Source organism: Vombatus ursinus, unplaced genomic scaffold (assembly GCF_900497805.2).
Source record: "Vombatus ursinus unplaced genomic scaffold, bare-nosed wombat genome assembly UNPS02007284.1, whole genome shotgun sequence".
NCBI classification, from domain to species: Eukaryota; Metazoa; Chordata; class Mammalia; order Diprotodontia; family Vombatidae; genus Vombatus; species Vombatus ursinus.
The window spans coordinates 507,554-521,990 of NW_020947062.1; the positions used below are offsets into that span (position 1 = coordinate 507,554).

Sequence of the window (14,437 nt, forward strand, 5' to 3'; positions counted from 1 at the left end):
GGGGGTTGTTTTTTTTTTTTTTTTTTGTGACAACTCAGTCCACTTCAGTTGTGAGCAAAATTTTTTTGCAAACATTAAAACACTGTATAAATACCAACTATTATTGATTATACTTATTTGTGTATGTTAAGCCCTCCTACTAGATTGTAAACTCCATGAAGGTAAGGGCCACGTCTTCTCATCTTTGTGTGCCCCACCATTCGAGTACGTAGTATTAAATCTTTAAAGTTGAGTAATGTAATATTAAAATTCATTACATAAATTATTTCACACACAGGTTAGGCAAGCTAGCCTAGGTATAGTACTAAAGAACACTGAGAGATAGAAGGCAATATGTGCCAGGTAGGTCAAGTCGCTACTACCACTTTGACTACCATCTCCCCTCAAACCCTGATGGAGACAGCCCAGGAAGGACCTTGAGCTCAAGAGCCTTGGGAATAGCAATGTCCACTAAACCACCAGACCAGACTTGTTTCCAGGCCTGCCCCCACAGCTCTGAAGGGAAGAAATCACTGTGTAGAGGAATCCGACCTACCCAGCAATGACTGCTGACTAACTGCCACCAACGGGTACCAGGGTGACCACTGGTCCTGCTTCTACCCTATCACTTAGAGCCATTATCCAGGCAGGAAACTCTCATAGAGAAGGGACCAGCCATACCCAACAGCTGCCAGACCCATTGCCACTCAGGATGTGGACAAGCCAGCCTCGCTGAAATAGAAAGGTACTTGGCACCCTGAGGGAGAGATGGCAAGCAGCACATGCTAGGCAAGTCAAGCCATCACCACCACCACCTCCTGTGGAGACAGCCCAGGAACGACAGTGCTTCCAGCCTGGTGTCCTCAGCAGTTCAGGGAAGCAAACCCTGTGGAGATGCAGTGTCTGGCAACTGTTCCTGCAGGTACTATATAGCCAGATCTGTTGAAGATTCAGAAAAGAAAGTTCTTATCACCAAAGTCTTTGGCACTGTCAAATGGTTTAACACCAGAAACTGATAAAAATTTATCACTGAAAATGACATTTAAAGAGGAAGCATTACCATAGGCCCCCTGTCCATAAGTTATACAGAATGAGGAGGTATGGGACATCCATATCAGTGAAATCACAGATCCACTGAAATATTAATTCTCTTACTGCTCCATTTTCTGAAACAGATTGGGTATTTTAGCAGAATTAGCGGATACAGATTTGTATTCTGATCTTTTCTTATTAATTTGGCTTTAAGATTTTATTCTCTTGTACCTAATGAGATCATTACATGGTTCATTCTTTACAGGCTAAATCATTTAAATCTTTAGTGCTTATAAGAGATTCTTAAGACCTTGCTGCCACTTTCAGCAACAATCATTACATTTTTTGCTACACTTTTTATGACCTGGGGAATAATGTGACATTTTCATTTTAGGTATTTCAGAAGGAAGCTGCCTTGTGTACCTGCACAAGTTAGCTGCTTCCTGAAAAGGACCAAAGTAATTTCTTTTGCCCCACTCTGTAGTTTGGCTTTTGGAATAATCAGGGTTGTAGTTAGCTCATAACAATTCAACAGTGGGCAGTGTTGCATTAGCTAAACTTCCTTAGCACCCTCTATCTACCTGATTGCTCATTTTCCCCATTGTCAGCTTTTCCATCCAACCTCAACACCCCCCCCCCTTCAAGATACCCACATGATCACATACAAATTGCTTTTGTGTGAGCCACATCATAACCTCTGGTCACACTCTCATTCATTCAACAGACATTTATTAATTAAACTCCCACCATATGCACTGAAGGCAGCTAGGTGGTGCAGTGGATAGAGTACAGTGCCTGGATTCAGGAAAACTCATCTTTCTGATTTCAAGTCAGACACTAGCTGTGTGACCCTGGGCAAGTCATTTCACCTTGTTTGCCTCAGTTCCTCATCTATAAGATGAACTGGAGAAGGACATGACAAACCATTCCAATGTCTTTGCCAAGAAAACCCCAAGTGGGGTCACAGAGTCAAACAGAACTGAAGCGACTAGACAGCAACGTGTATTCTAAGTGGTGGTGGAGAGACAATATAGTGTGGCTTCCACTGCCTTCCTTACTCCATTCCTGTAGGCCCCTTCTCATTAGAGAGTTCGTCCCAGAATCTTGATTCTGGGAAGAGGCTCAGACCAACCATCCCTCATTCTTTGATCTTCACCACCAGACTTTTATTCAAGTAACCACCACCACCACCACCCCTATCCCTTTTCAGCTCCTCCTTCATGAGTTGTCTTTCTGGTTAGAACGTAAGCTCCTTGAGGGCAGGAACTGCCTTTCTTTTGTTTGTTTGTATCCTGGGCACTTAGCACTTTGCCTGCACATAGTAAGCACTTAATCAGTGCTTGGTGACTGAGTGGAAAAAGTATTGCAGATACAAAACTACTTGTACATGTTGCTTTGAAGAATAAACTGTTGAGTTACTCTTAGAAAAGATTTTAAATTGCTTTTGCATATTTTGTATTATGCTAAGAAATGATTATGGATTTACAATAGTTAAATTTCTTTTCAAAGAAAATAAGCGGGTTTTATTCTCTTTTTTACAGAATGGAAACAGACTATAGTCACATGGAGCTTAGCAGTAACACAGAAATTGAAGAAGATTCTGAATTTCAAGATTTTGAAAGAACAGACGTAAAAGACATGAGACTAGAAGCTGAAGCTGTTGTGAATGATGTTCTTTTTGCTGTTAGCAACATGTTTGTCTCCAAAAGTCTTCCTTGTTCAGATGATGTTGCATATATCAATGTGGAAACAAGAGAAAGGAACAAATACTGCCTGGAGCTCTCAGAAGCAGGGCTTAGGGTAACTCATTCTTCTTTCTAGGAAAAAAAAATTATTTGGATAAGATTTTATCACTTTATTTGGATAAGACTACAGAGAATTATACGACCACTGGACATAATTGATTTTAAAGATTTGTTAATATTTTCAAAAATCTTTGAGTAAATACAGGTAAACTTAAACTTTGGAGGAACTTTTGGTTTAGGTTTTATGTCATTGCCTATCATTTTTTTTCCAAGTCCCTTTTTCACCCACAATTAATGGTCTGCAAGACTGCATTAATAATCCTGCTTATTAGATAAGTTACTTTTTCATTGGGAACAAATGCCAGTGACACCTTGTATACCTGGGTTCAGTCTCTAACTTTAAATAAATCACAAGGGAGAGTCAAGTCTCTAAATTTCTAAGAGACCTCCTATTGATCTAGACCAACCCTCTTTGTCTTGGGAGACCTTAGCAAGAGGAGATACTACTACAGACTAAATGGGGTGAGAAGAATCTGAAAGGTGAGATTTCATACAATAAGAAAGTTCATAGATCTTGGAATTATCTCTATCACATCAATAATTATATCTCAGTCCCTTTAATATATTTCTATTCAGTAAGGTAATTTATTTATGAGTGCTGATACATACTCATCTGAGTTTCCTAATTTTATAATCAAAATCAGGAGTTAAAAATATATGATGATACTTATCTATAAGTATCTATAGATACCTATTCAGGATATCTATTTTAAAAATCAGTTATCACTCATTTGTTAAGCATCTACCATTCACCGGGCACTGAACAAGATGTTGGCAATACAAATACAAAAGGGAGATAATCCCTGCCTTCCAGGGGCTTATAATCTACTGAAACTATCATTATAATTATTATCACAATTGTATTGTCATTATTACAAAATTTCTCATTATGATTGGAGTTACAGTTAAAACTTTGATTTAATGAGCAATGGACTAGCTATCAGAACCTCTGAATTGAATCAGAGTAGTAATTAGTCTTAGTAATTTCTTGAATTTTCCTTTGGCCTCATCTCTTGTTTAAATAATTCCTGTAAAGGTATAATATGTTGTAGCCAAAAGCAGAGACTATCATTAAGTTGCAATGTATGTCATTTATCTTGGTGCTCTATGTACACATAAGTCTTTTTTTCATGATATAGCCATACAAATTGAAGAGATATATCTAGTTTGCCCATTGAGATATAGAAATCATTTGGAGCAGATTCAGAGGGAAAGGATTTCTTAATTCACTAAGGTGTAATGTAAATGTGCTATATGACTTTAGAGATGCTACATAGTATTTGCAATATCCAGCAAGTGCGATATATAACACAAAGCCCTAAAACTATATCAAGTAAATGACATAATTTACAAATGTAAATTAATTAGACATTTCATTTCCATTCAGTGAATTCATTTCTAAATGCCAACATTTACAAATGTAACTTGAAATAGACAAGAAAAAAAGATAAGTATTCCATAATTAAAAATGTCTAGATAACAAGAACTTTTATGTGGTTGAGCATTAGGTGTTAAGTCTACACTAATTTAATATTGCCTTAATTAATAGAGAGATGCGACAAGCCCTGGTTAAATGTCTGTAACTGATTGTTTTATTATAGGAAGCTACTAATCATTATCATTTAGTATTTATTCAAAGAAATTTTAAGAACTGTTCCTAAGCACTAGGGGAAAATATGAAGACAGATAACAGCCCTGCCCAGAGGAAGTTTATCAACCAGTTGAGGAGTGAAAGTGTGTATAATTAAGTGATTCTTAGTACAGTCTTCTTTCTTCCCCTAGCATTATTGTAGGAAGCACAAGACAAGAAAGGAAAGAAGTGATGGCTTGTGTTCCTGAAACAAATTATCCAGTTTGACTGTAGTGTAAATCAAGGGGAATATTGTGAGATAGCAGAGAATGAGCTTGAACCTTACATCCTTTGAAGGGTAATGTGAAGTCTAATGTCATAAGAATATAAGATTAATTTGAATTTTCAAAAAAAATTTTTTAAGTTTTTGCTAATACTTTCCCAGTATTATGCCAGATAGCTATAAGGGATACAAGAGAGGTAGAAGAGTTTCTGTCTTCCATGTGGATGGGGTAAAGACATATCAAATACCTAAAACTAGCTGACAGTGTGCCCTATAATCCCACAGAGTTGGACATTTACTTTTTACTAAACAAGTGCATTGAACTAAAAAACATATAAATGGTCTTTAATGTTGCAGTTTCTTAAGACAGAATTGCAGCCCTCTAATTCCTCATCTCCTTTGTCATGATATAGAAACCAACATCAAATAAACTAGAAAAAGAAAAAAGGTATTAATTATTAGCACTATATTTTATCCCAGTTAGGTATTCAATAAATATTTTTTGATGACTGTAATAAAGGCCTGGTGTTAGCTATTGAAATGAAGCCCAACTTTTGTTCAGTTCAGCCATTCTCAGCCATTCGTTATACCTTTTTAACTTTTTCTCAATTTTTTTTCTTTTTAGGAAGAGCTGAAAAGTTAAACCTCATTTTTCTTGAAGGTTGAGCTGGTGCTAAGAAGGAAATTTTATTTAGACTGTCTTATGCTCTACATCAATGGTGTCAAACTCAAACAGAAAGGGATCTCTTTGGCCAGCATATTGACTTAAAATAACACAAAGTACCATAGTCTATGTTCTGTTTTTATTTTTATTTTTGTTAAACATTTCTCAATTACATTTTAATATGGTTTGGAAGTTTTGCCAGTGCTTGAACTCCTACAGGTTTCACACCTCTGGTCTAGATTATATTTTTCTTAAATACTGAATAAAGCTTTTCAGTCATTTCAGTTGTGTCCAACTCTTCATGACCCCCATTTGGGGTTTTCTTGGCAAAGATACTGGAATAGCTTGCCAATTCCTTCTCCAGCTCATTTGACAGATGAGGAAACTGAGACAAACAGAGTTAAGTGACTTGCCCAGGGTCACACAGCCAGTAATTGTCTGAGGCTAAAGATGAGTATTCCTGACTCCAGGGCCCATGCTCTATCCATTGCGCCACCTAGCTACTCATAAAAGCTTTTAGAGAATTGGACATTCTCTCAGAAAAGATTCTTAGGCCTCTTCTAGCTCAAAATTTTATCATCCCAATTTTTCAAGAGCATTCTTTATAAGTGCCTCTTCAGTACTGTATTATTTACTTGTGAATATTTTCCTTTCCAATCAAGATGGTTCTTACAGGTTTTACTGATAAAGATATTAATGTATAATAAGTAATTTTTCCAAAAATTAGTAAAAAGAAACCAAAAGAAACTAAAGTCCTTCATAAGAAACATAAATATTCTCTTAGGCATTTCACTGTTGACTCAGAAATTAATTTGTTAGAAAACAAGCAAAGAAATCATAATTGTATCTAGTAATTTGATTAATTATTGGCATTTCTCTCCTAGGTGGTGGGTTATGCTTTTGACCAGGTGGATGATAATATACAAACTCCCTACCATGAGACAATATACTCCTTGTTGGATACCCTTAGTCCAGCATACCGAGAAGCATTTGGAAATGCACTCCTACGAAGACTGGAAGCTTTGAAACAGGATGGACAGTCATAATTTATTATACATTATAAACTTATTTTCTGTTAGGCTTGCTGCTGGAAACTTTTTAAATTTAGAACCTGGATTCTTGCTAATGAATATAATATAAAATCATTTTTTGTTTTGTTTTTCAGTGTAACTGCTTGCTTCAGCTATATAGGCTTCTCACTCCAAGCAGTATTAATAATAAACTGTTCTTGTTACTTTTCTTCCACCTAGGGAATGTGGCAGCCCCTGGTTTGTGATATAGATCATGAATATGTTTAGATTTCTTTGGAATACTACTTATGCAGTTTGGGGAAAAAAAACAGTATTTTACTATAAAAAAGCAGGGCTTTACTGCATCTAGTACTGCATATGGAATTCTAGGCTTGCCTAATAAAATTGGCATTCTAATTAATTCTCTACAATTTTAATCCAGCTTGCTAAATCAGGGGTTCAATATTAGCTTGGACTGAATTTGTAGTGATTATTTTGCTACTGGCCTTACAGGGAACAAATTATCAACTAGTTTCCCCTGCACAAACTTTTAAATTGCTTAAACTATTTATACTAGTGCGGATTGATAAAAATGAACTAATTGTATATAATTTATCTAGTATTATTGTGCTAAATGACACAGGGATTAGATTAGTTTTATGTATCCTATTTGCAACCATCAGCCAGCTAAATAAAGGATAAACCTTTAGCCTATGAATGTAAAAATTACTATCTAATCTCCAAGATACCGAAGCACAGAATATAAAAATAGGCTCCATCTTTTTTTCTTAACAAAGAACATAATAAAGTTGCATTGTTAAAAAGATGTTATAATCTGTTTTCCTGGGAAACAATATTTTGGTCCATGTTGATTCTTATTTTTCTGAATGTTTGTTTACATAATGTACAGTGTTTATATATTCAAAAGTATTTTTGCTTCAATGTTTACTTTATAAAATGTAGTCCTTTGGTATCCTGTGATGCTTCCCTTTTTCCCTTCAAATGTACAGTGTTTTGTCTCAATGCTAAATCTACAATGTAATAATGCATTGTATGGGTTTGAAACCAAAGGACATATGAAGCATTCAAAGACTAATATTTGGAAAAAGGATACTCTGTATTTTGTATTTTATTACAAGTACTAATATTTGTAAGTTTATTTAACTGAATAATGCTGCTATGTGTTTTCAGGTATATGTTGGATGGGAACAAAGGGGATTGGTTTTTCAATAATCAGCTAACACCATAGTAGAAGTAAAATTCAATACCTGGATATGCTTCCTAAGTCTACTGAATTTACAAAATGTTATTCTTTGTTTAATAATAAAAGATATTCATTTTTGTTCTGACTAAATATTAATTTGTGTAGGCCAGAGCAAACTAAACATTAATTTGGATTTTGTAGTCAAATCTCATTGGAATGCTTTCGTTAAATTTCAGAAGACGCATATTTGTAGCTTTGTTTTCAATGCTAAACAGTAAAAACAACTTGGATTTGAATTAAATTTTCTCATGCTTATTCTCAGGCTAACTATAAAAAAAGGTTAATAAATTTTTCCTCATTTTTAGTTAAATATGAAGAAAAATGGGTTTTTTTGTGTTTTGTGTTCTCTGTTTTTTTGCTTGGAGAAAATTGAAAGTGCTGATGTTATGATTTGGTTCATTAGTTCTCATTTAACAATTCTACATTTCCTTAATTATATGTTAGAAGGATTAATTTAGTTGCTTGTCTTTGGGAAAGAGATTGATTTATTCGATTTGTAGGTGCTTCAGTGTTGATTTTAATTTGATTTTAATTTAATTTAGTTATATTGAATTGGCTCTGTAAAATGTGGGTTGCATTTCCTGTCTCACAGCAGTTGTGAGGAAAGCACTTTATAAACCTTAGAGCACCATGAAATGTTAGTATCCTTTGTTGGCATACATGAGAATTTTAGTCATTACAGATTTCAGCTTTGCCTTAGCTATTTGAAGAATTTGATTAGAAGGTTTCTAAAGGAGATTGTGTTTTCTTAGGTTTTTAAAAGAGCTATATTTAATAAAAATAAACTTCTAGGACAAACTCTTAGTAGTTTTAAGATTGAACAGGTACTATGACTGGTTTTAACTGGCAACTAGAATTTTCCAGCATCACATAGTGTTTAATCTTTTTTAAAGAGCTTAGCCTCATAATTAATATAGTGTGTGCTCTACATATGCCTCTGATTTTTATTTCTTTTTCTGGGTAGCTTGGAAAACCATTGGTAAATATAAATATGTGTGTAAATGCAGAAGTTTTGGAGTTTTTCTTCATGGCTTTTAATCTTTTTACAAGAGCCTCATTATTATTTCTAGTTAGATTGTCTCCAAAAACTAAGATACTGGTTATTTCAATGTAGCATCCCAAGGGCACTTGTCATCACACCTTTCACATGCTAGTCCAGCTATATTCCCCATTCCCCTGTCTTCATTATATGTGTATGTGTGCTGGGATGAAATTATAGGGAGTTGAAGTGACATCTAAACTGATAGAGCTAAGAGAGCTGTATGTAGACAAAAACCCCAAGAGTGAACCCTAAAAGTTGTAGGAAGGTCATCTAAGCACCAAAGTTCATACAGGGCAGAGCAGTTGGGATGATGAGATGATTGGAAACCCTGCCATACAAGTACATGAACTTGGTAGCCTGAAAAAGAATACTTGCAGGGAAAGGATGGGTGCAGTGATAGTACAGCAATTGTCTTTAGTGCCTGATTATCTTAGAATAGATGAGATTCATTTTGTTTTCTGCTTGGCTCTAGACACAAAGAAGCTTCATAAAGGAACTGCTAAAGGAAAAATTCCCCAAAATTAGAATTGTCTGAAAAGTGAAGTAGAATGCCTCCTATTCCAGAAATGTGGCATTGTTTGTGATTTTCCCTGGGGAAGCGAAACATCCATGAAAGCATCAAGAAGGAAGAAAAAGCTACATATTTTGTAGGGAGAGACAGTGGAGCTAAAACTTCACTTTGAGGGAAGTGGAGAGGATCAGCGCTCTAGAGGTGGACAGGACGTCAGAGGCCTATGGTTCAGCCTCTTCGTTTACGGAAGGAAAGGCGTCCCTTCCATGAGGCCGGAAGTTGGCAAAACTTCCAATTCTTTTGAGTCCTGTACCTGAGACAGGCCAGGAGTAGAATGAAGACAGGGGAGGAAGTCTGCAGTCAAAACAAAGGAATCCTAGTAGAATTCCCTACCAGCCAGCAAAGAGTCACCTGTGAAGGAATAAGCGGACTGAGACGTTGCTATGCCGACAGCAATTGGATATGACAGGAACTGAGTAAGCAATCAAGAGTGTTGGGTGACGTCTTCTTAGAGCTATGGAGAATTGCAAGCTTAAAGAATTAATAAACTCAGTCCAATTAGGAGACCATAAAAACACAGGATTGTATAGTAGGAAACAAAAGCTTGCTTCAAGACATAACTGCTAGTTGTAGAGGCTGCTCATTGGTGGGCATTGTTATTTTCTAGGGACTCTGATAAGAATATTTGCTTTCTATGCCATTCATTAAGCCTTGTAAACTTGTCCCAGAGAGAGGTGGTAAACACTAGTTTCCAGTTAGCCTGGTGGGGTTGATGAAACCCAGGTAAGCAGAACACGCCCTAGGCCCTTTGTGTCAGAGACTTTGGCATAATGAAGAGGAACCATGATGGAATGGAAGGAGCATTGCTTTTAAAACAGCAGATCTGACTTTTAATGCCAGCTCTAACATTAACAAGCCATGTGACCCTTCTTGGCCAGGTCACTGAAGCTCTCTGAATCTCAGATTCTGCATCTATAAATCTTTTGGGAGTTTGTTCCTTTATTAATCCATTCACAAATTTTCAGTCTCTTCCTATGGACTTCCTCTTTCCTTGCAGTCTACCAACAGGCCCACATCTTTAAAAAACAAAAACTATGCTTGCCCTTACTGCCACCTCGAGTTTTTCTTTGTCTTTTTTTTTTTTTTCCCACAGCCATACTCCCAGGAAAAAGGAACCTCTACTTGCCTCCAATTCCTCTCGTTTTACATCACTTTTCAATCTGGCTTCCAACTTCACTAAACCACTCAATTGAAACTGCTCCTTCCTCCTACCCCTCTGCCTGGGAACCAAAACCAGGGACTCAGTGAGTGGCCACAGCCAGTAGGGTCCCCACCCTTTACAAACACACTCACCCTTGTGGGCTTGCTCCTCCTTACCCCCAGCCACAGCTTGGGACTAAGCCTGGTTAGTTCATTTAGGCCTGGCATCCAGCAATGGTGGAGGGCCCCGAAGTCTTGCCACACTGTCCATGAGGCAAAAGTTCCTGAAACAGACCGCCACCTGACACAGTGGTTCTCATTGCTTGTTGACTCTACTGTCTCCAGGGCTTGCTGTTTATTGATTGACCAGTATCTGCCCAGAGGTATTTGCACTTCAATCAGACCAAACAACCACATCAAGAGGTTGGGTCTTTCTCAAGTTGTCTTAGGTGGACAGCTGCTTCACCCCAACTTTTAATTATTTCTGCCAGTCAAAGTTCACATTGAGATGTTATTTTATATTGTTTGTAGGGGGATTTAAGAAAGTCAGGTAATTTCCTGCCTTATTCCACCATCTTCCCAGAATCTTTTCCTTTTAAATCTTTCAAAGCTGTTTTACTTTACATTTTTGTAGCTATCATATAAATGTTTCTTCTAGTTTTGCTCACTGCATCAGTCTGTACAAGTCTTTCCAGGTTTCTCTGAATCTATCCATTTTGTTACTTCTTATGACACTGCAATACTCCATTTGTCATAATTTGTTCAGCCATTTCCCAAATGATGGGCATCCACTTTGCTTCCATATATAAAGTAGAATTTAAAAAAGGATTGTACATGAAACTATGAATCTCTATTCTGTAGAGCTTGCTTTTTAAAAAGTATACAAAAATTCCAATATATATTCAAAACATTAAAATCTGACATTCAAAGTTGTTCTGCTTGATTGTGCTTCTTTTTGAACTTCCTTCTGTATTCTTCTGTGCCTTGTAAAAATATTTCAATGGCCCTCTTTTTATTTCTTTACATTACCATTGCTAGCTTGTGTTTCCACTCAAAATCTAGCCTCAAATTAAAAGCAGGGGAAAAAAACAAACCTTGTAACAAATGACCATAGTCAAGTAAAACAAATCCACCTCCAAAAATATGTCTCTTTTTGTGCCTTGAGTCCATCACCTTTCTCTCAGGAAGTGGGCAACATGATTTATGTCCTCCTTTGCAGACATAGTTGATTACTGATTTAATCAGAATTTGTAAGTCCTTCAAAGTTGTTTTTCTTTACAGTGTTGTTATTGTATAAATTACTCTGCTGTTCTGTTTGCCCACTCTGTGTCAATTCATACAAATCTACCCAGGATCCTCTAAAATCATCTCTTTCTCATTTTCTTATGTCATTATTTGTATTATATTGTGATATAATACATTCCTATTCCGTAATTTGTTCAAATATTCCCCAATCAATGCCACTTATTTCCATTAAAGGATCATTTTTCCAAGTAGCCTTGGTTGTCGGTCTTTTGGAATATAAGCATTCCCAAATATTTTTGAGTTTATAGAAGAATCTTCTTGTGTAGTTCTGACTGTGGTTCTTTGGTACTTGAATTCTTTTATATATATGGTATTTAACCATATATATATGACCTTTGACCAGGAAACTCTTGATTTTTAGCTTTGATATTCTTGGGTGTGTTCAATCTGGGGTTTCTTTCAGAAGGCATTTTGTATATTTTTTTTTCACTTTGCCCCTCTGTTGATCTAGGCAGTTTTCATTTATGCTTTCTTGAAATACAGTGTCAAGCCTTCTTTTGATTGTGCCTTTCAAAGAGTTTGTTTCTTAAATTATCTCTCCTTGAGTTTTGTCAGTTGTTTATTTACCTACACACACACACACACACACGAGTATATATCACATACCTTACATTTTCTTATAATTTTTCAATCTTGATTTTTTGTATTTCATGGAGTTACTGATATTATGTTTCATCAATTCTAATTTTCAAAGAGCATTACTTGGGTGAGGTTTAACAATTTCTGTTGTGAACTTTTTTTTCCTTCCAATCCTTTTCTCCAGAACTTTTACTTCATTTTTTATCTCTTGTTTCATTTTTTCCAGGTAATCGTGTAGTCCTTGTGGAAAATTCATTTGTATTTCTTTAAGCACCTGCTTGCAATTGTTACGGAGTTACTCTCTTCTTCTAAGTTAGATTTCTGAGTGTTTGGGCATCTATAAAAATTCTTTAGTGTGGTTATTGCCTTCTATTTTTTCAAATCTTCAGTCTTGGTTCCTGAATTGGGCCTTTGTGCTAGGGCCAGACTCTTTCCCCTGATTTAATTTTGGGTGTGACAGTCAGCCCTGCTTGGTCTTGATCTGTGTCTCCTGAATTGTTAATGCTGATTTCCACTCCCTGAGATATACCTATGCTTAGTAATGACAGCTGTTAATCCCCATAGATCTTTGACATACAGAGTTTTGCATTCTCAGGGCCTCCTAAGGTATCTTAGGACAGAGTTCTAGACATTTTGGAGCTCCTGGCCTGGAGTGTTTCACTCTTGAGTATTGCTGTTCCCAGTTGTTTTCAAGTATTAATGCCGTGGGTTACAATTACTCTCCAGCCTTCTTTTGAGAGCCTTACACTCTTGCTGCCTCTGGGGCCTTGAAGACTACAAATGTCATTTGGTCATGACTGGTCATGTCTAGTCCATCTGTAGTCTGGTCTTGCTAGGAAACTCCCTTCTTGTTTTCCTCTGCTAGCACCAACTTACCTGGCAGTCCCCCTTTATGTGTGTGTGTGTGTGTGTGTTTTTATAGTTCTGGAGTAGATGTCATTTACTGTAGTTTTTCATTGGATTTCTTGGTCATATTCTGTCAAGGGCTAGGTTTTTGCTAGAGTAGGGATGTGGAAGCTGGTATTCCTGCCTCTGTTCAAGCAGCCATATTGTTTAGAAGTCTTCTATTCCTTTTTTTTTTTTAGTGGACAAAGTATTTAATGACTTCCAAGTGTGTCCTGTGGTTCTCACCTGTTTGGCCCCTCTAATCAATCCATAGGGAAGTTTTCTGTGTAGGGATCCCACCTCCCCTCCCAAGGCTCCTGGTCGCACACTCCTGGGCCATGAAGAAGTCTCATCTCCTGGCCTCTCTGTGTCTTCACTTCCCTGCCTGGTTAGCCTGCACTGGGTCTCCTCCTGCCTTGGCTGTGGGGGTCTAGCCCCAAGCAGCCTGAAGAAGAACTTATCCCTCAGGGAAGGTGCCGCTAGTTCCTCAGCATGGTTCTGGCTCCTTTCAGTCTGTGCCTTCAGGAGGTAGCTCACCTGGGTGAGGACTTCTTTTCCATTTTTAAAGCCCCTTATAACCAACTACCAACTTATCTTTACATCTTCATTTTATATTACTCTATTTTCCATACTGCATAACTAAGATAAATAGATCTTTTTGAAAATGAGTTTCATTGATGTATTTTGTTTTTTTATATCACTGCTTTCTCCTAGTATCTTCCCTCTGTGTGTGTGTGTGAGTGAGTGTGTGTACTTACGTGTTTGCGTGTTGTGTTTTCCCAAATACCAAAAGAATCTAAGCTCCCTGAGGGCAGGGTCTGTTTTTCATTTTCTATTTATATCCTCAGCTCCTTATACATACTAGGCATTTAATAAATGTTTGTTGGATTGGGTTCAATTAGGAATAATAATCTAGTATAATCTGCTCCCAGGATTGTTGCAGGTTAAGTATTAGTTCTAAGAAAAAAAATACAGCAAGACTGGGATCCTGAATAGAAATGCCAAAGAAAGGTGTCCCTCTGGGAATTTTACTTCAATTGAGGGAATTGAGTTGCAAAGCCAGAGAAGGGAAAGGGAAAGAATAATTGCATATTCAAATGACATGCATAGAGAAGAACAAAAAGGTAGAGCTGTAAGTGTTGGATCTAGACTTATAGGATCAGGGTTCAAATCCCAGCTCGGCTACTACTGTAGCCTTGGATAGGCCAATTCACCTATTTTAGCTTCAGTTTCCTTATCTGTTCAATAAAGTCTATACTAGGTGGCTTATACTATAAATATAAAATAAATTATTTAATGAGATTCTGA

General features: G+C 36.8%; 1 protein-coding gene across 5 annotated transcripts in view; it reads left to right on the forward strand.

The window, feature by feature from the left end:
- Window positions 1-7,880, forward strand: part of GSKIP (GSK3B interacting protein) — a 24,076-nt gene extending 16,196 nt beyond the window's left edge. For 4 of the 5 annotated variants that reach the window (XM_027849282.1, XM_027849284.1, XM_027849283.1 and 1 more), the window contains 2 exons: window positions 2,553-2,811; window positions 6,218-7,880. In XM_027849282.1, the coding sequence (XP_027705083.1) occupies window positions 2,554-2,811; window positions 6,218-6,379 (420 nt within the window). In that variant the 5' untranslated portion in view covers window position 2,553 and the 3' untranslated portion in view covers window positions 6,380-7,880. Of the gene's footprint in view, window positions 1-286; window positions 902-2,552; window positions 2,812-6,217 lie in introns of those variants that run through there. The other variant, XM_027849281.1, reaches the window with a different exon arrangement.
- Window positions 7,881-14,437: the final 6,557 nt, after the last annotated feature.